General features: G+C 38.2%; 1 protein-coding gene across 4 annotated transcripts; it reads right to left on the reverse strand.

Moving 5' to 3' along the window:
* Nucleotides 1-27,879, reverse strand: DPYS (dihydropyrimidinase). 4 transcript variants are annotated; one of them, XM_079301394.1, is made up of 10 exons: nucleotides 27,488-27,876; nucleotides 25,224-25,382; nucleotides 22,920-23,099; nucleotides 21,915-22,104; nucleotides 16,919-17,075; nucleotides 15,941-16,082; nucleotides 13,936-14,078; nucleotides 3,636-3,843; nucleotides 2,005-2,109; nucleotides 2-179 (listed from the first exon to the last, which is right to left on the reverse strand). In XM_079301394.1, exons 1-9 carry the CDS (start codon nucleotides 27,755-27,757, stop codon nucleotides 2,041-2,043), a joined length of 1,518 nt encoding a protein of 505 aa, XP_079157520.1. In that variant the 5' UTR covers nucleotides 27,758-27,876; the 3' UTR covers nucleotides 2-179; nucleotides 2,005-2,040. The 4 variants fall into 4 exon arrangements, with proteins under 4 accessions (XP_079157522.1, XP_079157520.1, XP_079157521.1 ...); XM_079301396.1 differs by lacking the exon at nucleotides 3,636-3,843 and having other exon boundaries at nucleotides 1-179; nucleotides 27,488-27,879; XM_079301395.1 differs by lacking the exon at nucleotides 2-179 and having other exon boundaries at nucleotides 2,001-2,109.

Here is a 27,879-nt window from a genome sequence, read left to right on the forward strand (position 1 = left end):
CCTACAGCAAAAGTCTTCAAAGATAAATTTCAATGACAATTTTATATAGGAAGCTGAGTATAATGCTTATTGGTTACTGTTGTTTCATGTTGGTTCTTGAGAAGTTGATTGTGGATTGATTGCTGGGACCAGAAGGAACTGCTGGTGGGGGCAGCAAGATCATTTTCATTTGCTTTTATCTACAGAGAAGAAAAAGACAATACGATATCATCTTTCAAAAGAAAATCTCTTCTTTGCAATTTGTCACTCAGAGGTAATAATGGAGAAAGAGTGCTAGGAGCTAGAAAGAATGATTATTGCTCCCCCACTCCACTGAAGCTTTAGCCTTTAGTCCTCTCTATTAGAAAAGCTTTTCCCTTAGGACAGAGAAAAGCAAATAGGATACTGCACTCTGTTGCTGCTACTGATGCCCTGAATGAGGTTCAATCTAAGGTAGTTTTAAAGGAATGATACCATGAAATGTGGAAAAGGTAATTTTACCCTCCTACCATAGCAGGTTTGTTCCTGTCCCATATTAATTAGCACTAAGAACTCATTTTATGTGTTGTGCAGACTGGAGCTTTCTGTTCATCTATTGGGGAATCATTTCTCAAACCAGCTGATGTCGTTTTTAGTACACATATGCACCCAAAACTTCAGCTTGGATTTTGGCAAGCTTCCTGTCACTCACTGTTCCCCCAGCCCATATTAATCAGCTGTGCTGTAGCACACATTTCAGCTGCAGTTGACACACAGCAGCTCCACTGTGCTTGCTGAAGGACTTGCCTAGTTTTTACCTTTTCCTAAAGCATTTCCTCTGCCTGTTAAACAGAGTGAAGTGCTGTCACTAGTCCTTGTCCCCAGCTGCCTCACCTCACTCATATGCTGCTTTGCATTGATCTTTGCTTGGTTCTTCCAAGAGGCACTTCAACTCACCAAGGCAACAGAAAACTCACCCAGAAAACAAAGCTAGTTGATTTCTGCTCACAGAGAGATCTGCCAAGCAGCAGGGCATGTACAAGGACTGCCAATAACCAAGTTACACGCTGTGCACATTGGAGAAGAGTGAAGGGGAGATATTGGGTCTTAGTCCTGTTAGCAGTGATGAGCTCCTACTAATTCAAACACTGCTGGCACTGCCAGCAGCACCTTTATTTGTGGAATCACAGAATGGCATGGATCTAAAGGAACCTTAAAGATCATCTAGTTCCAACCCCTCTGCCATGGGAAGGGATGCCTTTCATTGGACTAGGCTGCTCAGATCCCCATCCAACTTAAACACTGGCCTTGAACGCTTTTGGGGATGGGGCATCCACAAATTCTCTGGGTAACCTGTTTCAATTCCTTACCAACTTCAGTGAAGAATTTCTTCCTAATTTATAAATCTAAACTCTGTCTCAGGGTAAAGCCATTCTACCTCATCCTACTACTGCATGCCCTTATTAAAAAATCTCTTTCCAGCTCCCTTATGGGCTTCCTTTAGGTACTGAAAGGCTGCTCTAAGGTCTCCCTGGAGCTTTCTGTTTCCATGAAGACAGCTTTTGTTTTTGCAAAACAAATCTATCAGCTTAACCCAAACAGCACATTTTGGGGGGGAGGGGGGGGCTATTATCTGTAACACAGGGACACAAAAAAATTTAATTTTTCCCATCAAGCTGGTTTTGTTCATGATTTTGGGTTTTTTATGTAAATTTGCAAGTCAGACAGTCATGCTTCTTTTTTTACTCCTTTTGCTAACTGAACTCAGGTTTTCTATTGGCCTTCAAACCCATATTTCAGTCTATCAACTAAACTTCATCAGTTTCTTTCAACTGAACTTTTAAGAAAGGTTGCAATTAAAATTAGGTTCTCCATGCCTAGGCTGCCCCATTTGTGGCTGAATTTACAGATACTAAGACAACTGAGTTTCTCAGAGGGTTTATTTCAGATAAGCCTGTCACCAGATAGACAGTCTGCTCCCCTTTTGTTTTCTTGAGGTTTCAGAGAAGCATTAGGTAGTTTTTACTAAGCAAAAGAGATGATTACCTGCAACATCAAAACTGGGGAATGAGCCTGTTATTTTCACATGATGGATGTTCCTGAGACCGTGCCTGTATATGGTGTCCTCTTGACAGGAACAGGTTGACATACCTGCAATAAAATGTTTTAAATCTTTCACTGTTTTGTCTTCTCTTGCAATTGTTGTTAATTGGCCAAAATTGAAATAGAAGTCCTATGATAATCCATCTTTCTATGAATTGCATCCCAGTACTTTCATCTAACTTCTCTCTGGAAAAGATCCCTTGCATTGGAATTAAAATGCTCAGTTCTCAGCTTTCATCAGGAGCTGAGTGGTTAAATCTGTTCATCTGTAACAATCCAATCCTAAACAATTTTTAAAATAAACAACAACATATTCCACCTCATTTTATAATTTCTTCTTTTTTTTAGAGTATTCACATTTTTCCAGTGATGTTTTTCATACATCAGTTAAGAGAGGTAAATAAGTATCAGTGAAACAAAGCAAATTCTGCTTTGTGTGGATATCTATCACTGTTCCAGCTGCTGGCTACAGGAGGCTGAGGTGGTTGAAAAATCACATTTGAAGACATGCTGCAATTGATATTTGGGTTAAGGGAAAATTCTCTCTAGCTTTGATGGGAAATGAAAACCACTATGTTCATGGAAGTCTTTCAAAATTGTGTAATTATCAAATTTCTTATAAATTTCAGTTTAATTTTGATACTATATTATACAAATGAATGTGCAGGCAGCTCACTACATCCTGTGAAATTTGGAGGGAAGCATCATTCAGCTACTTTTACATGCCCTTCTCAGTCCATCAAGACAACAGCAGAAATATGCAGAATTATCTTGGGGGCATTTCACTGGGCCTTATTTCACATGGATGCTAGTCTGATTCTGCTTTTAGATCCTACAATGAATCCCACTGATTCAGGTGGTGATTTTTAAATGTACTTACTCAGTGTGCTTTTGAAAATCCTATTCACAGCACACTAAGGATGCAAAAGTATTCTGAATGCTTGCACAGTAAATAGGCACTGAAAATACAATTTTTATGCATTTGAAATATTTCTCTTTAAAAACCAGAAGAGAACAAAAGCTTGAACAGAGATATCTTGCTTGGTCCAGCAGTGCCCTTTGCACATGTTCAGTTTTTAACACGTTCTTGCTGGAACACAGCAAAATGTTCAGCACTTTGCAAGGTTTAGCTCAAAATATCTGATCCATGAAAGAATTAACTTTTTTATTTAAAATTTATTTCTTGGTGCAATATTTCTTCCTGCATATGAAATATAGGTTCTCTGATTTTCAGTGAAATCAATGATGAAATGTAGCTAGATACATTACATTGTGTAGATGGATTACTCAGTAGAAAACTTTGTCCACTTTTATTGCAGTAGGACATGTTTATTTTTTAAAGTACCAAGGCTTAGCTCATGAGCTGTACAGATTACTGTAAGAGCAGGAACTAGTCTATATTTTTCTGTAAGATAAGGAACAATAAAATTTGAGTCCTTCGTTTCCTTTCCTCCCACCTTGGCATATTTTGATTAGTAAGGAAAATTACCACTGAATCCCCAAACTTCTCTTCCCAAGAGCTAGTTATCCTCATGTTGTACAAGGCATTACAGAGATTTATTAGTTTAATTAACCTGTTCCCGCTGCCTGACTCGTTTGTAGACATATGGAGGGAATGGTGGACGGGAGACATATTTGCCTTCTCCTGCTGTGACATTGAAAACTCCACCTTCATAAACCACTTTGCCTCTTGAAACTGTCACAACTGGAACCCCATGGCAGACCATTCCTTCAAATATATTGAAGTTATTTGCCTGGTGATGTGTCTTTGCAGATATTGTCCTGTGTTTGCAAAACAGCACACAAAATTACTATGATTCTTGCATTTGACTTCATTAAAAATTTTTGATAGATTGATACAGGAAGAAAATGTAACAACATTATTTAACTACGACACTGTACAGTATATCATAGAGCAGCTGTAAAAATAGGATAGCACAATAACATTTCATTGAACAGTAATTGCATTTCAAAAGAATGAAGAGAGAGTCAAAAGGACAGAACTCAGCAGCCTTTAAATGCAAAATTTTCCACTACAAAAGAGATCAGTGGAAAAAAATCAGGTTGTAATATTTTCTTTGGATAACATGATTTCATTTTGCCTTGTCAAGCAAATATCCATGCACGATTCGATCAGAAAAAGCTCTGACCTTTTAGCTGGAATGACTTGCAATTTCAACTTTGAAAAGCATGGCTGCAATGCTTCAAAGACTGAGTCTCACAAATAACACAAAGACCATTTCATTGGAAAGTCAGTGATGGTAATGATTTTTGGTAATGCATAATGTGAGCTCAATTGATTAAATGACTGACAGCCCAAATATCTTAAAGCTGCTAAATAATAATGACATCACACTTCTACACACCTTTCCTCAGGGGTATTAAGTAAATTTTAATTTCAGACTTCAACAGTACCCATTTGAAGGATGGTATTATTGCTTTTATGTATATATAGAATTCATTCTATATGATTTCCATTTTTCTAGACTACTTTTCCAACCCTCACTGGCTACTTTAAAGGCAGAACCAATGCTTCCAGATTAATATCTAGAAGTCCAGGCTGTGCATACTTCCTTTATTGTCTATTTTGCCTACTAAGCTACTTACTATATACTGTAACTACAGACTTTGAATTTCAATTAATTATTTTATTAAGTTCCTGTATGCAATCTACAGATTATATCTATTATTTAGAGAGTTTATATTTTTATTGTCATTTATAGTTTCTGAAAAGAAAGAAGCTTCATGCATTTGGCTACCAGTTGGGCTTTCTCCAGGGTAAGTGCTCACACAATCAAAAATTTACCATGCATGTATTATAATACATATGTGTGCATTCATATCATCCCAGAGACTACATCTTTTTGCAAAGGAATTATCAAAGTCAAATGCAATGTAAAATATTAATAGATTTAAACATTAATCAGTTTGGAGAAGATTTCTTTTAAACTTCAGTCAATATCCTTATTAAAATAAGAAAGTCACAAAAAGTCTGTATCTTGAAGTATAGCCATTTTCAAAACCAATTATATTAAATATTAGAAATGATTACCTATAAAAAGTTAAAAAAAAATCATGGAATGATACTTAGTTACCTTTCATATCATGCTGTTGAATTAAAAGTGATTGGTTTGGCTAAGGGCTACATTTAAATCTTGGTGGTAACTGACACTTCCAAGGATTTCTATTTCTATTTCTATTTCTATTTCTATTTCTATTTCTATTTCTATTTCTATTTCTATTTCTATTTCTATTTCTATTTCTATTTCTATTTCTATTTATTTCTATTTCTATCTCTATCTCTATTTATATTTATATTTATATTTACATATAAATGTAAATGCCATCTATGACCAGTCTACCCATAGGAATAAAAACTTTTCCTTCTACAACACACCTCAGACAGAAAACTTATGCCTGCCTGGTCACCAATATCAGCATCACCTTGTAAGTTCACATTGGGAAAAAATCAAACCTCGCTTGTTTTCTCTGGTCCTATTGAATGCTGTCAAACAAATTTACACATGGTTGTTGTAATGGGCCTATAAGGAGTTTGTGAACATGTTCCTCTAGCTTATTGCATTACTCCTGTGGGTCCAATTGCTAGAACAGTAAGTAGAACAACTGTAATATAATAATCTTTAGCATTCTCTGTGTATGTATCCTATCTACTTGCACAATAGCACCGAGACATGAAAATAAAAATGAAGAAGGTAATTTGAGGAAACAGAAAAACAAACAAGTTCCTTCATCAACATGTGAGTTGTTTAAATTTGCTAGAATGGGATCACTAGAGGTAATCATGACTCAGAGGTAAGTACGTCCTTTATTTAAAGATACAAAATGAATGGATGTTGGCACATTTAAAAGTAAAATCCGTTTGTACAGCGAAACCTTGCAATAGGACAAAACACATTTCCAGAGCTTGCCTCAACAACAAATCTCAACAGAATTAATTTATAACTCTTGTGTTGAAACAAGCTGTAGATCACACTGCCCTTTCTGAAGGTGAAGTTCATTTTCCCTGACAGAAATCACCAAAATTTGCCTGTGATTTAACAGTTTGACATTATCAATGTCAGTTTAAGTTTCAGGTAGCAAGCAAATAATCAAATAAAACTAGATGGCATGTTTGAGTCTGAAGCTCACAATTCAGCAACCTTATATAACAGACTGTTTTCAGCTGTGTCACCAATTTGAGTAGCAGGCAGCTAAGCAAAGTTCTGATGTTTGCTCTCAGCTAATGGCAAAAACATTATAGCCTACTAATAATCCAAGAAACCAGGGCTGCCACCATAGTAGAGTGCAATTTAACAGCTGTCTCCAGCATCCAGGTGATGCCTGACATAAGGGGCTACTCATGAGAACATATTCTTAGTCCAGGTTCCAAAATGTGTATTGTATTTTTAAAATAAAACTTGTAAAATTCTCTAATTCTAGTTATAAATTGCAGCAGCTCTTGTTTCAAACAACCCTTTCTCAAATGGAGACTGAGATCAGAACATTCACTTCAACATTTAAAAGAACATTCTCCTCTACAAAGATTGTATTCTAATGATATCAGGTCCTATATTGTTCTTACTCACATCAGTGTTTCCATGCAGTTGACTTCAGCTGCTTTTGATACACCTGTCTTGCAAAGTGATTTGAAGATATTAATGCATACATTGCCATTCCTCTAGTACCAAAGAGGAAGACTTGCTCCTGAAATTGTCTTTTTTCACCACCATACTTCTGTCCAACTAATTTAGATTCAGAGTAATTTAGTCTAAGAACAACTGACAGATTAGCTGTAACTGTGTGAATTCAGTGATTCAGTGACTAGTAGTACTGTGTTTATTTATGTTCTATGTGAGAAAGGACTTTACATCCACTCCTAGAGTATTGTAACTGAATAAACTGCAGACTGCAGCTTGAAACTTGGAAAAGAGCAGCAGCTTAGACTAACACAGCAACAGATAGAGTGAAATTCAAGACTATATAGGTATTCAGCTCAAGTTATGACCTAAAACTTTGTTAAGGAGTTAGAGGGATCAGTTTTCACCTCAACAAACACGTCTATGCTTCAGCCAGAGGTTGAAATAATAAACAGTGAGTTACAGCTGGACAGGAAGGGGACTTGGATGAAGGGAAACCATTAGAGTGATCTTATACCTTTGGTAATGCATAGGACATGTAGCTACATCAACTCTATAACCAAAACTTTGACTACCATAAGGATTGTCTCTTTAATTTTCAAGATCACATAAGCAAGCAAATGAACAATTTAACTACATTCAATGGAAATGGTATGGGAGTCCAGGGTTTTTCCCTGGCTCCTCTGGGGATGCAAAAACCCCCCTGGCAGACCCCTCAGAGACCCCCGAGTGCTGCCCAGGAACTGCAGGGGCTGGATTTGGCTCCTTGGGAGAATCTGCCCACATTGAGAGAAGAGACACAGAAAATAATGATGAGTAGAGTGTAAATTAGAATGTTAGAATGTAGTATAAGTAGGTTTTTAGATAGTTTATATTAAGGGCCATGTGGCCAAGATGGAGGATTCTGGGTGTGGTGGGCTTCATCCTCCTTCTTCTTCATGTCATCCATGCTGAAGTTGCACCCTGGGAACCACAGATTGGATGGGGAAAGAACTGGACATTGTAAAGAGGTTGGACAGCATTGGGGAGAATTTGTAAATATTGTATACGTAGTTTAGAGTATAAAAACCTTGGCACAGCCTGCCCAGGGGACCATCTGCAATGGTCGACCTGCAGAGCGGACCCATGCTGGGCTGGCAGAAACATTTTTAAGATAAGATAAATAAACAGCCCTGAAACAACACAAGGTCGTCTCAAGCTGCTTTCTTGCTGGTGCCTCCGAGAGAACCAGACTTTTTACCACCTTCATGCCCTCTCTGGGGAGGTCTCAAGCCTGAGGAGACCCTCAGAGCTGGGACAAAATGGCTACATACCTCACCCAGATTTATTTAAAAATTTCAGATACAGGAATATGAAGGAATGCTGTAAACAACAGACCTTAGGCAAGAATAGCTGTTCAGCATCTCAGTCAAGGGAGGAAACCTATTTTATAATCAATTTACCTAATTTAAAACATAGTAAAAAAGTCTGTCATTGAAAATAGCTGCTTTGCTGACAGCTGCCAAAGAAAACCAAATTATGTAGGAGTGAGTATTTGAGCTATAAGTAACTTCTCTCAATGCTTATAGTGCAGTATCTCTGAGCTTTTCAGAGCTGGGGGCAGGTGAGAAATGCCACTTTGCTGAGGACAGTATCAACCTTTGTGAGTTACCTCTTGTCATCACTTTCAGATGCCTTTGAACTCTACATATTGTTAACCCACTTTTCTAAAACCTAGAAAAAATAATTCTTTCACCTTTCTGTGTTTTCTGAGTCACCACTCGTTTATAATGATGATTGAGAGTTTTATTAAAAAGAAAAGCAAAGGACAGGAAAAATAAAATAGGGGGAAATAGGAAAGTCTTAAAATCTGTGTGTAAAAATGCTAGCTATAAGCCTATAATGTGGATTAAAAACCTCATGGCCTACTTTATGTTAAGGAATTGCAATAACTGCATATGCAAATATATGCAGGCAACTATTTGTTAAATTGTGTTCTTAGCCTCTTAAAAAACATCTTCAATAAACATTACTTTTGAGTAATCATATGAATTGAGAAGATTTGTAGATAAAAAAAAGATGCAAGAAGAGGCAGGCAGTTATGTTTGGGAGCTTCAGATCAAAGTGACTTATCTGAAGTAATGGGATCTTTATTCAGGCAATCATATTTCGTAAAATTCATGATTTTGAGGGTGCAGAAAATGACAACAAAATAATTTTTGGTTATTATGGTAAGTAGCTCATTTGTCAACAATATTATCTAGTCTGGTCCTACTAATTGTTCCAAGCTGATACAGGATGGAAGTGAACATTTGTGAAAAACTGTGGGCAGGAGAGAAGCAGTAATGAAAATTAGCTTGCACAAAATAATACAAAAAAAGAACACAGATTAGTCTATTCAATGACTAGAGAAGATCTTTAAGTACTTACAAGGGGAAAAAAAGTCAAAATTATGTAAGGGGAAAGTAAAGAATGATTTAATTTTTGGGGTAACAATTCTGAAATTCACTTCTCTAAAGAGCTCGAGTGACATTTTGGAGGCAGCAAGTTACTAGGGAAACTTAGATCATGCACTCTCAGAGAGGCTTATCTTGTTACAGTTCATAGAACCAGAGTGTCACTGAGGTTGGAAAACATCTCTGGAGATCATCTATTCCAAGCCCTCTGTTATGATCAGGGTCAGTCAAACTAGGCTTCTCAGGGCCATGTTAAATCGAGTTTTAAGTGCCTCCAAAAAACAATATTATTTATCATGTTGAAATGGAATTTCCTGTATTTTTTGTGCCTGATGTTGTGCCTGTTGTTTCCTTCTCCCCATTTTCTTAATTTGAGATAAGACATCTTTGGCAGGTTCTGGCAGATTAGTACACATCCATGCATGCACACCACTTTCACTTGTGCAAACATGGAACCATTGAAAATGCCAGAACATACTTGCCCTATGCATAAATATTTGTGTGCCACATTATTTAATTTTGTCTCATTGTGACTAGATGCAGTCATCCATATACTCAGTATTCAAAATTATGCTATTCATCAAAACAGTAAGACAGTTGCAGCATCATTTATTCTAATCTTCTGCTAACATCTTGGTTTCTTCCTCTCTTATATTACTAAAAATTACAGGCAGTTATTTGGCAGAGTGCTTAAACATTGTATCATCTTCACTTAAGTCTCTGAGGCTGAAGACTTGACTGCAAATTAGACAGTCTGGCTACAGATTTTGGTTCTGACAAATGCAAAAGATTCAGCCATGAACACACCTACATGCAAGCAAAGGCATTGAGAGAACATGTGCCAGCAGACAGGGGAACTCTGACATTGCACTGATTCACATTCAGTGACTGTTTCCCTTAAAATGCAAAAATACTAGAATCAAACTAGAAAACACATCTTCTTCTGTCATGTCAGGCAGGTAGGTCCTTTTCTTCCCTCCTCTCCCCACCTCAGGCTTCCCACACTCCTGCTGGTCAGGGGCCCCACTCTGTACTGGGGCTGCAGCCACCCCTGCCCTGCTCAGGGCTTGAGCCCAGCTCCACCAGCACATGTGGGGCACACACTGGGCCTGCCAAAGCGGGGCCCTCCAGCAAAGCCCAAAGATGATGGAGATACCTGCACAGCCAGCTCTGCCTTGGCAATCACAAGTATCTAACTTCTCAGCTGTATTTAATGAGGGAAAAACCCTGGGGAGTGTGGCTTCCCAATTTGCATGTTGTTATAAAGAAGTGGTTGGACTTAGAAAGTTAAACTCTATTCGAGACAGGTTTTATATCCTTATGGGCAGTTGAATTTGCCTTTGGGACGTGATCCAGAGTTTGCTTGCAAGGCTCTGACAGGCTGCAGTGAATTAACTGAACACTAATATCTGCTGGAAGCAGGGATGCATCTTTACAAGATTTTTAGGACCTTCTGCACCTACTTTACAAGGGATCCTCAGCTCTTTTCACTGCCTCAATTGAGTACTGCAGAATTTATATTCCTTGCTGAGCATTTCTGAAAAAAAACCCTGGAGATTTTATATTCTTGCTTGCTTTCAAATAGCTAAAGGCATCAGCTATAGAGGACACTGCCTTGCTGACAAGTGAAATTCCCTTTCCCTTTCCTATTCTGCTCTTTCCTCCTGAATAAGTCTTTACAGTTGCTTTTGTTTCACAGACTTGGGGCTTTTACATTATTTGTGTGCAGCTGAAAGAAGTCAGTGAACAGCCTTGATCAAAGCACAGATTAAAATAAGATGGTACAGTGAGTATATATTTGCTGCCTACATGAATTTTCCCAAGGAGTTTTCACAGAACAATCCTGTTTGCACAGACTGTACTTGGGATGCTGAGAATGTTGAGGTCTACAATATGATATTTGGTAGCACATGACTTGCAACAAACCAACAGATCCCTTTTGTATTTTTGTACACTTTAATGAATGGGGTAAATATAAGGAAGCTAACAAAAAGATCTGCTTTGGCAGGACTCACAACCCATTTTTTGTAATGCATTTTCTAACCAATTTGTACATTTAATATTTCTTCCCAATAATGCTTGCTGTCATTCAGACCTGCTAAAACCAATATTCAGATGCTTTTAAACACAGTTGCAAATGAGATAATTGTTGACATATTCTGCAAGAATTACCAGAAAATGCTACAGAAATAGGCCAGCCAATGAAACTGACACTTAAAAAGAAAGCCTCAGCTAGAGCAGCAGTGTGCTGGAAGCAGAACCTTAAATTGCAATTGCTCCCAGCTTGCACAGCCATCACATTGAATTTACTAGGGTTTTGTAACCTAGAAAGAGAAAATCCTGTATGCTCAGAGAGCACCCAGCATGCTATTGTGTAATGCTGTGGGTGGGGAAATGCAGCTGATTTTGTAGGGGTACAAGTTTTTGTATTAAAGAGCTGCACTGCCTTTCTAAATGACTCTCGAATCTTTAGTGTAGACTTCCTCTGACAGATTGTGATAAGATCAATTCCTCACAGTGATACTTCAGCAACTGTCTAACTCATTAAGCTGGTATCAATCAGAATTTCAAGATTACAGCAAAACAACCTCAAACCAGAACTGGAAAATTGCATTTTCCTCTTGCAAGACTTAAGGTTGCAAAAAAGGGAAAAAAAGCCATGCATAAAAGAGGAAGAACTTAGAAAGAAACAGGAACAAGCTTATTGTGAAACTGAAAATCACTCCCCAAAATTAACAAAGTATATGTGGCTGTGCCTTGTGTAACATCTTAAATGGCTGAAATCCATTAGCTAGATCTCTTTTTTCTTCTGGGCTGTTCATGCCCTCTTCAGGATTTGTAGTGAAATTAATAGGCACGTTCCAGTGAGATTTATACTTTCTCATATAGTTCACAAACTTCTACCTGCAGAGAGACTGTTCCCAGCAAACCCAAATGGATACACAGTGGAAACAGACCAGATCAGGAAAAAAAATATTGCCTAAACTTAAAATAAACTTGTTCAATAAGAAAATACAGTTTAAAAGCTCAAAAAATGCTTAAAGAAAAACTGTACCTTTACAGCTGCAGTGGGTGAAAAGGAAATTAGAGCACTCAGGAGAGAGTGAAGGGAAGCAGAAGGAATGTTTGAGAGGTAAAAAGATAATTACAGGAGCTGACAAAGCACCTTGAGAACTCTGCTATCCTTCTGGATTCATTTGTCCCCAGGCAGAGCAGAAGAGAGTTCAGAAAACAATCCTTCAGGGTTTTTTTAAATCACAGTTCATAGCTTCACTGTCCTGAAATAGCTTGATGCTGGTATCTCTAAATATGCTTGCTCAACATGCCAGAAGGCATGATGCACATGAAAATCTCCCTGACCCAGCACTGGGCAGGCCTCTATATTTATTTGGGTTGTTGACACTCCTGAAACTTCTTTTGCTGGTGCTGTCAGGGTTTTTGTGGGACTTCTGAATAGCAACCTCCATATCCTCAAATGCTGTAGCTTAAAACGCAGAAGACTTCACACTTCCACAAGATTTTGGTACTCATTAATATAATGAAATGAGTGAGAATTACATATCAAAAATATAAAACCACACAGAATATTGGTCAAAAGAATTCTGTTTGTGTAAGGTAAATCTAGGAATGGGCAGAGGGGGTAGAGCATGTTATCTATTTGGCTACCAAGATCAGACATGTCCAGACATTTCAGAATTTTCCTACACGGTGAGCAGAGTATTCAACTTTCTTCTTTTCCAAAATCAAAGGCTGTAAGCACAGTCATATGGTTATACTGCCCACTAGAGCTGAGCCCATGAACCCTTCCTGACCTGCTGCTGCTGCTGTGTGCATGGGTGGCCAGAGTAGATCTTGGTTGTTGAAGTTCCTGCAGATTTAAGTTACCCTGCACAGCCCTGGGACAGTGGAGATGCATTCACAGAGCTTGTAGGCATCTCAGCTGAGAAAGCTCCCCAGTGATCTGGCTCTGTGACAGACAGCTGCCAGACCATTTCCAGGCAGCTTAAACAAGACCAGGATGGGCACAAGAGCCAGAGAAAACTGAAGACATAATTCCTGAAATATTTATAAAGTCCTGACTATGGAGTTGTCTGATGGTGTGAATACACCTGAGGACAGGCATCAGCTGTAATGCACATTACACTGTGAGGTGAGGCTCCTAGAAAGACACTTCTTACCCTTTCTAGCAAAAATGTACCATGGTATCAAATCAGGCAGGGTGAGACATCAGGACACTGTTTGTGCATCTGTCAGTGTGACAAGCTCTATTCTAGCAGAACTACTGTGCACAGAATCAGAAAACTCCTTAATAAAAGCATAATCATGAGCAGATTGAGTTTCAGAAGTAAGTTCAATCCACCTTTGAACATGTTTTAAGTGGCTGTAAGTTCAAAACACAAGCTTGTAATGGGTCATGCTGCAGCAGGCTCTTCTCCTTTCCCTTTGCAGTGGAGGAACTCAAACATACTCCAACACTAAAAAGAGTTGCTCTAAAATCCCAAAGGAGTTTACTCTTAGGATACCAAACACTGGTTGCATAATACACAGACTTCTTAATTTTTGCACTCGGTCAGCAATCAGAGAGAATGCTTTTTAATCCATCTAGAGATCAAAGATCTCTTTTTACATACTCCCACTATTGTGGGAGACAAAACCTGTTAATTAATTCACACAAATTGCTATTTAAAACCACCATAACCTCATCCAAAGGCTTATTGTTGTACAAAGGCTTTGTGATGCTTTTTTTTCCTGCAGAAAGACAGGATGAGGGAAGGGGTGGGGAAATATCTTTCCATACACACCTTGTAGCTTTAGGATCCCAAATTACAATGTCAGCATCAGAGCCCACAGCAATTCTGCCCTTCTTTGGGTAAAGGTTAAAGATTTTAGCTGCATTTGTGCTGGTAACAGCTACAAATCTGTTTTCATCCATTTTTCCACTGTGCTGCAAAAGAGTACACAAATGCAAACTCATTACTTTTTTAAATAAGGACTGAAAAACTGCTTTTCTGGTTGAAAAACTAGGATGAGTGACATCACATCAATTTTTTAAAATGTCATACCAAAGAATTTAGCAGTAAAAGTAACTGTTTGTATCAGATGCACATAATGCAATGTACTTTCATTAAATTCAATAACTTTATCTTTATGCCACAGCAAAGAGAAAAAAACCAAAACTTTAAACCAAACACTCTGTGGATCCAGCCTCAAGTCAACTGAAATCAAAGTTTTAGCTGTCTTAGTCCTGCTAGCAGTTTCCTCAGGAAACGAAACATCTCTTAGGTGTCTTGGTTTTGGAAAATGATGACACAATATTAAGGGAAGCCTAGAAGGTGATAATGGCAAGGCAAGGTACAATGTGTGATATAGGAAAACTGATTTGCAAATTTCTTTAGTAATGACACAGAATATAGCAGTGATCAGTAAATGCTGCAATCAAGTAGTATAAAAACCAGATTTGCTAACATGACATTTCAGCAAAAAAAACCAAATAATAATGGATATACATGTGTCTTGGAACTGTCCACTCCTGAGTAAGTAATTTAATCCAGGTTCCATGAGTGTTGTTTGTTTGGAAAGCCACCTACACTGACAGTAATATTATGCATAGTTCAGTTTAGGAATCAGAATGTCATAAAAACATGTTTAAGGTCACCTGTGAGCAATCATCTGAGAAGGAAAGTATAATGAAAATGGTGAACACTGTTCTTCTAAGTAATGGTGTGTGGGAAGGAAGGGAAGCTGTTCAGACAAACTCACACAGCTCTGTAATATTTTACAAGTGAAAAAAGGGAGGATATTATCAATTGAAGAACTTTTAAGAAATTAACTTGCCCAGGAGGATGCACTGTTGAAAAGCAGCACTGCTGAACACATCCATGTCTCAGTTCCATACGAACAACAAGCCAGATTTCTATTTACACCATAAGAAATCTCACTAGAGCTGTGCCACAGGTGAGTATAGGCACAAGTGTGTGTGTTCTGTACGTTCCAACTGGAGCTGAATCCCAAATACAGATAAATAAGAGACAGCATGAACCACATTCTTACCAAGTGTATGAGGTAGGTAATTATACTCTAACTAATGAATATGCTTCACAAAACATTATCAACATGACTTCACTACTGCAAGAGAACTTAAATAGAACTAGAGCTTCCAGAAAGTAACAGTTTTGCATTAGCCAGAGCAATCATAACACCTGGCATGCATTAGATTCCTTGAAAGATTTCCTTACCTCCCCCTTCTTCAGACATTATTTGAGAAGCACTGACTATTCTTGTGTTGGTACTGAGACTGAAATCAGTGGGACTTGAAGGTACTCATTTCACCTCATCACATGACTGAACCACACATTAGAGAAGCATTTCTTAAAACATAAATTAGAAGTTGACAGGCACACCACTTGCAAACTCCTCCAATGGCTAAGTTGGAGAGAGATAAAAGAGGAAAAAACACACAGCTGATACAGTTGGAACTGTAGGCACCTCTTTCCTTTTATTTTAATTTCATTAGTTGAAAAAAGTGCTTCAAGGAATTATACTTGCAGTTCCACTGAAAAAATAACAATCCCTTATTGTTGAACAGTAGAAATTACTCTTTAGTGGAATATTTTAAGCATCAAAGATCTTCTTCCATCTTCCAGGAACATAAAGTGTAAACTAATAAGGAGTGTTACAGTTTTTAGCTGAATGAGTTATCCTATGATAAACACACTTGATAAAACTGAAGAGTTAATACCTGCTGAGAGATTATGGTTTGTTGGAGAAATCAATTACCTCTATGTTTGGACATTTTGATATACTTACAACACCCTTTTCCCATATGACTGACATCCTATCCTCCACACCATTCACTCCATTAGGGATTTTTGTGAAGTCATCTTTGCCCAGAGCTTTCTGGCATATGTCAAAGGTGCAATTGTCAGTCCCTGTCACAGATAGGTCATCACTGCAGAGAAACAAAGTTCATTATGAATCAGAGCATGTACCAGACAGTACCACAGAGGAAAATCTGTAGTAAGACTGAGTAGATCAAGACATCCATCCTTCAGGACAAAAACTGCCCTGCCAGCCTGCCTTCAGTCCCATCCTCCAAGACTGACTCCACAGTAACAGCCAGTTGCCCCACGAAGCAGTTTCCTCTTCAGAAACCCCTCAGAAGAAAACAAGCACCAACACCTCTGAACTTACTATGGATCTGCACAACGGTTACCCTGTGTTCAGGCATAACTTTACAGGCTCTTTGGCCAAATTCAACCCTTTTGTGGAGTTAACATTTACTAGTAATGAAATACCAGCAAACCACACATCTTGTTAAGTGCCCTTTTTCCACTTCCTTCTGAAGCAGACACTATGAAATGAGCACCTTATAAGTACCTTCAGAAGTTAGCAGGTTTAGTTTTTATGCAGTATTTGAATTTCAAGTGAAAAAGGTGGCTGACAACAAACGTCAGAAAATCTATCTATGACCTCACCTTTCACACATTTCCCACTGACTTACAGCCTTACTGTCTTCCTGGTCATGTTGCAATTTTTGCTGTGGTGTGAGCAAGGCAGGGCTTATTGAATACAATCATATGTGGACACAAGACCACAAGATTTCAGAGAAATAAAATATTAAAATTGAAATTTTTTCTTCTGTGATTTACCCTCCATCTCTTCTTTCTGATAATGTAACATTCTGTACTTAGAAAATCTCCAGACCATCAGCCTTCTATTATGTACTCCTGACAAAATTTGCTGTGCATTTGGGTATCAGTGGTCACTGTTAGTTCATCTGCATACTTGGCCAGTAAATTCATGAGGAAACCAGGAGTAGATGGATCTGGTCTCAGTGGGGGTCCCATCACATATGCTGCAGCATGAGCCCAGTCTTTATTCCAGTAGTTGGTGCCATCAGTGCCAAGACTTGCAGCAATAGGCTCTCCATAAACCACCTTTCCTGAGAAATGTAAAGCAATGATATTATCATCAAACAACATAAACATACATAACTTGTATTTTCTGTTGAGGATCTTTTTGGTGGGAAGGGATTTAAATTTGAATGAGTGTTTCAAATTAAACACCAACATGTGGAATGACATAATAAATAAAGCTATAACACAGCATCTTTGTTCTGAATATTCTGCTAGTGATTTCCCTATATATTTCCTCCTAAGAACATTGCTTGGGCAAGTTTTTTAATTAAATTGTTGACAGATATACTATAATGGGTTTTACACATTGTTTACTAGGAGTGTGATTGAGATTTCAAAAGGAATGCAGTCTTTAGTTACATTAATTATATTTCAGATTCATACACTTGGTAACACCTGTTTAGTGCTCTGAAATTACTGACTACAGAGCAGTGTAAGTTGCTATATACAGATGCAGACTTTGCGAGGTGGCACTTTTAATTGCCAGGGTATAATATGGCTGGAGACATAAACCAGAAAGTATAGAAAGATTTCCCAAATCAAAAACCATAAATAACTTAATTTTTAAAGTTACCTCTGAAATTTGAATCTTTTATCCTTTGCTGCACAGTATCCTATTTTCCTCAGAAGAGGACACCAACCCAGAATGGCTGTTAGCCTTTGGATGCGGTTTGCATATTTTAACTACTTTTTTTCTCATGGGAAACATGGGTTTGAAACTCATCAGAACAAGATGTTTCACTCCATGAGTGCTCCAGACACTTTGCAGTTCTGTAGCTGACAGCTGGTAATGCCTCCAACTGCAGCTGTCACTAGAGAACCAGAATGAGCTGGGACCTTCCACACCCACTCAGAAGCCACTTGGTACTGTTTAAAGGCTCTTCCAGGTCCCAGCAAGAGCCCTCTCCCTCCTCTGATCCCTAGAGACAGTGGGCATTTTGCTTTGGATGCCAGATTTCACTCCAGGCAGAGTTTTATTAGAACCATCACTGCGTTGCCCCAGCAAGGCTACAGCTGGTGATTGCTTGGTGATACAAGACTGCAACCTTTCTCTGACTTTCTGCATGCAAGAACAGTCATGGTACTGCTGGACAACAAAAAGCAAAGCTTTGCAGATTTCTCTTGGTACTTTAGACTACTACTTCTGTGAGCTACTGGACTGTAGCTCCTGCTCTGGCATGTAACTACTGAGGAGCTCAATTATTTTCAAAATATGTTTCTCATTGCACTAGTGCCATTCCTGAAATCTTTGGTGCTAGATTTGCAAAAAGGCCTTATACAATTTTATTTCTACTTGTTGTCAAGGTCTGCTTTGGTGTTACTATATTGTACATTTATTCCAAGTACTACCTAGTACAACTTTGTTCAGAGCCTGAAGACTCCCTATTAGCATTACTGATTTCCTACAACCACTTCAGTGTGCTCTGACATGTTCAATGGGATTGTCCTATTTATGCTTTGGCTTGCAGCATTCTCAGTCCCATTTATCTACATATGCTATAGATTAATACTTGAGCTCAGAGGGAGACCACCATATTTCAGACTTGAAAACATGATTTTGGCAGTTATTTACTGGTTTTTTGCCAGCCCCAAACGCTGTATTTGAGCGTAGACAGCCACCAATCTAGATGTATGTAGAAAAGGTCTGGTATATACAACCAATCTGTCATATTAACCTATTATTCTTTAGACAGATTTTTCATGACCAAAGCCACTAGAAAGGAGAGAGAGAGGGGAGTGTGGTTTGTGTCTCTCCTATTGCATTTAAACAAGATAAAGAAGCTTCCATCCAAAGCAAACCTGAACTATGAATCATTAAGACAAAGCTACAAATTATTAAAATTAAAATTGCAGGAAAAGAATAAAATTTTTTGCTTAAAAAATACTTCAAAGCATAATAAGAAAATAATTTTCTCATCATAGTTTCACAACATGAGAATGAAAATAAGTTTCAAGCTCCCAGTTGGATATGCTGAACTGATTCTAACCCATGTACCATAGCTGATGACAGTATTGCTGCAGTCGGAGTTTAAGGGAGCTAAGCAGCTCCCTTTGTTCCCATGAGTGGGGAGGAGTAGAAGTTATTCCCTCCAGTGATTTTGAGTCTGAACACTGCAGTTTCAACAGACTACCACTGGACAGTTCTGCTGAGTGTGCACTTTCTTACATTTCATTTGGGCCATGACTAGCCAGGCTGAAGGATACAGTAATATCAACATTCTGCTTTAAACCTAGTAAAAAGGAAAGTCTGCACTAAGGCTCTTTTAGCTTGATTGGCTTCTGCATATAGACATAAAAGTGAAGTTATGCAGTAATAAATCATGTCTTTCATTATGTTTTCCAGCATTCAATAAAACCAAGGACCCACCAAGTGTTCTACTGTTTGATCTTCCTGACACCTCTGAGCAGCTAGTAAATAGCTTTGTATTTGGTGACCTTTTTATCAGATGCTCAAACTGGCTAGTCAGAGCTATTTTAAAATCTATTACTTTATCAAAAAGAAGAGCACTCAATTGCAATTTCTTTTTCCACCTACCAGAACTCGAAAAGAGTTGCAATATTGATAAAACCCAATTAACATTTATAGATTTGAAAAACTAGTCTGTATGTTCTTATTCTAGCAGAAATTTTAGAAGCACTTAAGGTAAGGTCATATGGGGCAAAGATCTTCACAAGCTATGCTCTGAAAGGAGAAGAACTGCAAGGCAGGGTTTATTGAATCAGGGATAACATTACATCCATTAGGCTATATACAGTCTGGACCTGAGCTGTCCTGCATGAGACAGCTAAAAAGTTGACACTTTTAGGTGTATTCCTGTGCTCAGAATCAGCTTGAGAATTTGTATTCCCTCAGCAATGGACATGCCTTTTCCTCTCACTAAGAAGAGACATAACCTATGACTGTTGGTAGGAACCAATCTTATGAGGCTAAGTAAGCTTCTTAGAATCTGGCCAATGACATATTTTTGTATGCACTTTTTTAAAAAGGAGAAAGTTTTGTAAAAAATTACTTTTTCAGTAATTCAGTAAGATTGTGCTCTCCAGATCTCCACTAAAAAGTTCCCTTTTCCTGGCTGTAGCAGCACATTAAATGAGGAAAGGGACATGATCTTTAATCCTCACTGGATGATCTTTAAGGTCCCTTCCAACCCAAACCATTCTATATCTCTATGGTCCCCAGCTTTAGCTGAGATTTAGCTGAGATTGAAAGCATTTTTAGGGGAAGATAGTATAAATCATGTACATTAAAAGCTCCAATTCTTGTAACTACCTTCCTGGTACTCTAGCTATCTTTTGAAATTTCTTAATCAATCTTAGATTTCTTGTTTCTAAACAGCATACTTCTATGCAGATCAATATGAATGAGGAAGATACGTTAAATGTTGTTGTGCACAAAGGCAAGCATTGGTGAATCTGACTGCATCAGCCAGGAAGTTATAAAATACAATTTGCACCACAATGTGCAACAATTGTCCTAATTTTTTTCTTAGTACTTATTGAAAAAGCACACATCTATCCCCAGTAATCAAACTGAAACTGCAGAGTATTCTTACAGCACAGGCCTAATCAATATTGAGAGTATTTACTGTCAGCATAAAATTCTTTACTTGAACAGTGCATTATAAAACACTATGTTAGCTCTTTTGTGTTCACAGCCAGTGTTTCATCTTTCATTTGGGTGTTTTAACTGTTGTCATAGCTTCTTGTAGTTACTGTTCACACAATGCCTGTGAGTGTACAAACAACTGATGGATATAATCCACATTCCTGGCAGCACTGGCATCTAGTGGAGGAATCCAATATAGCACAGCACAAAAAGATGTGCCAATAAAATATATTCTGGTAAATTCTTTTACAAACTTGAATTACTGTTAAGTCTTACTAAAAGTCATACACATTGTGCATAAACATATCCGTCTATATTGGCTTGATGACACCACACTGCTTTAATATCATCTCATACTTTACATTTTAATGTTAATAATCTATGCCCCTGTGTAGGCATTTTCTAAAGACAAGAAATAGGGAAGCTGAGGTCTGTATGAAATTCATACCAAGCCAGATGAAAACAATCTGTAAATGCAAAAGATGTAAAAAGATAATGAGGATAGATAATTTTAGGTTCTCCAAATCTTGGGCTCCTGTCCTGCTCCTTCCACCTTGATAATATCTCCTCACAGTGCTGTTGTTCCATGTGCTGCTCTGGATGAACTTATAAATGAGGAGAAAAAACATCCTGAATACCTACAGCCTTCTTGCTGCTTCTAATCTACCTGACCCATGGTCAGGAAAGTCAGGCCCCCTTGGCTGACCAGAGTTATTTGTGAACACTGCAGTGCAAACCTGAGCAACCCTGCAGTGGTGGAAATCAAGGCTTTTAAACACTTATCTTCACCATGACACTTTTAAGTGCCCACTGAATAGGAGTCATGGTGACATCATGGCATGTCTATAAAAATATGGTATGGTCTCTTACAGAATTTCTCATCAAGGTTTCTGGTAAAGTCTTGCAGACAAAATCAAGAGAGGAGAACAGTTAGAGTATTGTCTTGAACTGGTCACATAATTTTTAATGCAATAATGCTGTCCTGGCTACCACTTTTACCTTGGAAGTACAGTATAAAGAAAAATTGCTCTAAGGAGAAAGGAAAGTCCCAGTTCTGGTTGCTGTTCTTCCATACTGCTCCCCTTGGTCCCAACACACACACAATTTAGACGCTCCAAGAAATTCACCCGTGATCTGAGGCTTATGACACCCATGAAAAGTAAGATGGTAATTCTGTGTTTGGTTTTCCACAACCCCAAAGTGCCACCTGGGAGGCCCCAATGCCATTGTCCAAGCATAAAAGAATTAGGATTTTTACCTTCTCTTCGTGCATTACTTATCACCTTTGCTGAAGATTTACTCATTACATGGACTACATAAAGGGGGCAGTTTACAGCATTTGCAATGGTAATTGCTCTTTGTGTAGCTTCAGCTTCCACTTCTTCAGGACGACACAGTTCATGGCCCTCAGGGCCAGTTATTCCCATTGCCAGCATCTTCTTTGCACCCTGAAGACCACACAAAAGCATGTAAGAGTCACTTAAAGTGTACCTGTGGTGTCAGGAGCATGTTGTCATCAAATGGATTCAATGAATCAGCCATTGCAGCCAGTTCAAGGAAAAAAATAACTAGGCAGTTATGATTTTTTTCCAAAACAAGTTACTGTAGTTTTGTCTGAAATCTAATATATCTCTCAAACTCAGGTCTCAGAATACCTAAGTAAAATCAGAGAATACACTTCACTGGCTTGCAGGATTAAATCACTGTTCTTGAAAACCATACCCCTCTCTCTATATGTACACTTAAATATCATGGCAACTGATGTCCCATGACACTAATAACCCTCTTTGGAGAGAAAAAAAGGAAAAATCCTTACTAAGGACAAAGATGCATACTCAGAGCCTCTGAAAACTCCAAGGTTTAAAGAGGCAAAAGGTTTTGTCCCTACTCTGATCCAGGAATTGAAGATTTGCTGATTTGAGATTATCTAGCAATGAATTAATTTTGGTTACAGGACCTGGGGCAGAGTCAAAGCACTGTTGGCTGGAGCAGTTGGATAAACTGTTCTATTCCAGCCAATGGAGTTATCACTGGTGTCGAGTGTCTGAACTCTCAGTGCCTCCACACAGCACTAAGGTGGCAGTAGCAAGGATAAAGTGAAGCTAATTATGCAGAGAGGGATGTTGAGATTTCTGTGCCCAGTCAGTGCCCATCCATACTTTCTGGATTTGCTTCTGTTACATGACCTGACTATGTCTGGAGTGACCTAGGGTTAGGAATATCTTTATTCCTGACTTTGATGGACAAAATGTCAAATGTGCACCTGTGCAATTAATTCCCCATTCTCCGCATGGACTTGAGCAACTGCCCCAAGTTGCTTACAGCAGGAAAAGGCTTCATATAGCTCCTCATCATTGACCATGTATATATCTTTATAGGCCATAAACATCTTGAAGGAGTTGACACCTTTGTTTTGAACAAGACTTTCCATTTCTTGCTTCACCTGAAAAATACAGCAATTATATTTTCATGTTAATAATTTTGTATGAAGAAATTGTAAGTATGAAGAGTGAGCCTTTACTCACCCATCAAACATATATTCAGTACAAATAGCCCAAGTCACAGATTTAAAGACTGACTTAGACTATTCTTCTTGTATTAAATTGATTCTCAAAGTATATAAAAGAGTGGCACTGCAGTGCAAATATTGGAAGTACAAGCTAATTGCAGGAGGGAATGCTTTTTACAAAAAGCAATGAGGCAGAATTTAATTTCAAATAAACCTCCTGATGTTGAAAACACCTATTCTAATATTACAATGTGTCCAACTCACACAACATGGACATTTGTGCAAAACTTTCAAAATTAGATTGCAATGGGCTGCAGCTCCTAGCAAACAACACAGTGACAAAAGGATTTCATCTTTAGAGCTTTTTCCTGACTCTACACAACACACACTGCCTTTTGAAATATTTTGTTGTCAAACAAAACAGCTCCAAAATGCTAAGTGCAGGCCTGCTTTTTTTTTTTTTTTTTTCTGTTTTTCTTTTTTCTTTTTTTTTTTCCTTTATTCACTACTTGTTAGGATTCTTTGCTTCTGCTAGAGCCTATGAAGCCCACCAAAATATTCCATCACAAAGAAAGACACATTCTAGTCTCAAAGCTTCTTGCATTACTGTTTAGCTAGAAACATGTACCTTTGGCTCTCCCTTCCCAGTAAAATGATGGTTACAGTAATTGACATGTATCTGTAATGCTATTACCATTTTGATGGGAGGAATTACTTCCAAAAAGTAAAATATTGGTTTTTATCTTTTCTCTAATAATCTGGTTGTGTCTTTCCAAGAAGGGTAAGATATATAAAAAACTCAAAACTTTTCGTTTTCCAGAGGAGGGATGGGAGAACATCTTGAGTGAGAATTATCAGATAAATACCTGACAAAAGGCCCTGCTCCAGCACAAATATAGAGGCATGTCATTTATCCTCTTCACTACTTACTACAACTAACAGAAGGCATTGCAAAGAATGTATGCTTTTAATTAGTACTTCAAATCCTAATAGGATGAGGGCTCATCAGATGGGCATAAAATATCAGTCTTCTTACTCTGGCCTTTTACAGCTAAAAATGTCCAACCTTTTTCTTAATCTTGGCCTTCAAAAATAGTTACATTATTAATAAAAACTAGAACATTTTATTGATTTATACCTCCCTAGTTTTATTGACAATTCCACTATTGTCTGCTGAGACTGTTTCAAATGCACATTACTCAGATTTCATTGCAGAATTTATTTCATGGCTTTGCCTTAAGTTAGAAGCTGTGGTCAGCCTATTTTAGCACTCAGTATACAGAATACCAAAGATTTGTTGTTTGCAGAGTGAAAGGTTTTGTGCATATATTTTAGAATTTTAAAATTAGAAGTACTCATTTTAAAAATAGGAATTTACTTAATATATCTGTGTATTGATGCATAGTTCTCTGGGAATCCAAAATCATCTTGTAAAACATGGGTCTCATTCCAATAGATATCAAGAATCTGAAAAGTTAATTCAGCAGTAAAGCTTTCAGGCTATCAGCAAATATTCACTCAGTAAGGGCAATTCTCCCATATGTAAACTCAAAAAGTTTTTTTAGATTATTTCACATTCAATATACTATTGTCTACTGTCCTGCTTTACTTTAAGAGGCTTTACTGCAGTCACCCAGGAAAAGAAGTCTTCTTCTACAAATGAAGTCAAGTACCATATTTTTCATGTATACCCTTATTAAAAAAAAAAAAAAACAAACCCGAAAAAACAACCAAAACCACCAAAACTGATCAGAAATATTAAATATCAAGTGTTCAAACAACAGAAGACAAAATTGTTGTAAACACCTCCTTCCCTCTCTTAACCTGCCTGGTCTGATCTTGCATAATCCCTACCTTTAACTTTGTGCAGTATTATTCAGAGATATAGGCTATCTGCAGACCTTTTTCAAACACATATACTCTCAGAAGGGCGTGGTGTATTTCAAATGTTATTTTTAATCACAAAACCACTAACCAGCAAGCTGTATTTAGCACGTGAAGACTAATTCAAAGCAGATGTGGTACAAATTTCTGGAATTTAAATCAGCTCGTGTCTACCTTGTTGCTCCACCATGTAACTGCCACGTGCAATGAATAATCACAGCAGACTTTAGGGTCTGCCCAGCTTTTCCATGTTTCAAAAGCTTCAGTAAGAGAACAACCTTTCTGAGGGATGGCAAAGTCGATGATCATAGTAGTTCCTCCTGCTATAGCAGCCTGAAAAGAAGAAAGTGAATATTTAGCAATCAGAAAGAATGCAAATTTCCTCCCACCCTCTCCAACTTCCTTAAATCAATTAATCTGGATACACTGAAAAGCCAAAGGCCACTGAGGAGTTCCCCTCCTGGAGTAAAGTCCAGACTCGAAAAATTATTATGGAGATTCATTTCATTTACTTTTAGAAAAATGTTCTCAAAAGTGTGTTCAGGAGTATCCAAGTGAAATTCTCAGCACTGAAGGAGAAGCTTCTTTTTGAGTACAAAACTTTATCAAAGATTTGGAGATTTGTCTGTAGTGTTCATGCATCAGTGAGTTTCCCTAAGTGTGTGGAATCACTTAGGAAGAAGAGCACTAGAGCACAGTCAACTTGAGACATGCTTCCTCAGTCTATATAGAAAAAACAAGCCGGAGTGACAGGCATGTATTAGGGGAAAATACACAACTACAACTAAAAACGCCATTGAGTTTGAAAATACAATATGAAAACCCACCAAACTCTTGTCTAACACCAAAATATTTTAAAAGTGTTTAGAAGTGTATTTTTATTAATAACAGGATATCATTTAGTAAAACAGCATAGAGGGTTTTAAATAGAATGAGGAATTTACATCCTCTACATATCTGTTGTAAATAAATAAACTACAACCTTACTTAATAGATGAATGGTGATCAGAAATTGCTTTTTAACCACTCTCCTTTATGGACAACTTAATTATTTTCTTGCCGTTGGAGGGGGAAAAAGTCACTCAGATGCCAGATCCTTGACATTTTCTCCAGGAAAAGTTGTTCAAACTGTCAAATATTTTTCTTGACTTACTTTGATTGACTTATTTGTTAAGCAGTATTTGAAAAAAACTTATAGATTTCAAGAAAAAAAATCATGGGTTCCACAACTCCACTCAAAGTCTCTTTTTATTCCCTATATCTTTTCCCCTCCTCTATCTGTGAAGAGTGATGCCTTTACTTATTCAACTGAATGGGTAAATCTTAGCTAATCATTGTAGCATATTTCACAATAGTTGGAATATAACTCTGTCTCCCTGAATTTCTTGCCAAAATATTTGTCAGATGATGACCTTCAGTAAGTTGGTCTGAACACTTTCCACACTTTGACCCGGGTTAAGAATATTCACAATATCCAACTTTTTAACATCTGTTTGCCAAGCTGGACCTAGAATATTCTTGTAGGTCCTGAAGTTATCTCGACATCCTGTTTTGTGTACACAGCCTCTGTTTTGCGGCTTCTCTGTCCTATAAGTACCTCAGAGTTACTCAGAAAACCTTGAAAAACTAATTTTCTGCTTTTTAGTAAACCCCAGTCCTCCTGTGAGAGGAAGTTGGTATAACAGTCTCTGTAAAGGTGTGGACTAGCAGACAAATCAAGCAGGGAATTGTGATCCTTTCTGTGAACAAAAGATTTCGGGTTGCACAGAAAAGCTCTTAGAAAAGTGCCTTGAAAATTTTGGTTATGGAAGCTGTATGGAGATGATGCATAATACTGTCAATATGAGTAATACACTATTCATATGCAGGGAATATCATAAGATCAGCTGAAAAGATGGAAAAACCTCTACTCCAAATGTGAAACTGAGAGAAATTAGGTACTTTCATAAAGTGCATTTGAAGTGGACTTCCACTGAGAGACACAGTAAGCACCAAAGTGAATGACAGAAGAAAAGCCTGCATTCCCTCATGCTAACAGAGGAGAAAGATCAGATTACCACAGAAGTGCTCAAAGAGCATTGGGGAATTGAACTTGCTTTAGTTAACCTTTGCTCAGAAAAGTAAAAATCTTGATGCATGTGCCAGAGCAGGTTGTAGTCTGCATGCAGACAGCCAGGGCAAATGCCTGTCCCACCTGAGCCCCACAATCACAATGTAATTTGGGCTTCTGAAGGAGCCCAAATAATATACTGGTTGAGGGTGGACCTCTGAGTGCCCCAGCTGCTTTATGACCATGTCCCAGTCAAAAGGACAGGAACAATTGGCCATGCTTGACTCACACTCTGTTTCCTCTTTTAGAAGTAATACTGGATGGCCCAGCAGACATCCCTCTCCGAGAAAGCCCAGATGCACACACAGATGTGCACATGTGCACCTACCTTGGTTCCAGTGTAGAAGTCATCTTTTGACCTGCTACCCATGAAAGGGAACTCCATGTGTGTGTGAGTATCAATGCCCCCAGGGATCACCAGCTTGTTGGTAGCATCCAGCACAACAAGTCCAGTTGAAGGCCCTGGGTTTAGGTTTGGTCCCACCTGCTGCACCACTCCATCTTCCACATACACATCAGCCACCACAGACAGGTCATCATTCACAACTTTTCCTCCTTTGATCAAAAGTCTCTGCCGAGCCTGGGTTTGGGGTGGCATGCCAGCAGGTGAGAGTGAGGACTCAGCTCAGGAAGTTGCTCTTGCCTCAGAGTATTTCACTGTCCCCTCCTCCCAGAGCAGCTGTTCTCTCCAAATGGCCCTAAACACACACCACACCATGC

The sequence above is a fragment of the Erithacus rubecula genome, assembly GCF_903797595.1.
Source record: "Erithacus rubecula genome assembly, chromosome: 3".
Lineage (NCBI taxonomy): Eukaryota > Metazoa > Chordata > Aves > Passeriformes > Muscicapidae > Erithacus > Erithacus rubecula.

What these genes read in the sequence shown, in the direction of transcription:
- DPYS (XM_079301394.1), bottom strand. Translation starts at nt 27,757, where the DNA reads ATGCCACCCCAAACCCAGGCTCGGCAGAGACTTTTGATCAAAGGAGGA. An exon ending in ACTTCTACACTGGAACCAAG is followed by an intron (nt 25,383 to 27,487) that starts GTAGGTGCACAT and finishes TCTTCTTTTCAG; the next exon opens with GCTGCTATAGCAGGAGGAAC. An exon ending in ATGGGGAATTAATTGCACAG is followed by an intron (nt 22,105 to 22,919) that starts GTGCACATTTGA and finishes TGTGGTCTTCAG; the next exon opens with GGTGCAAAGAAGATGCTGGC.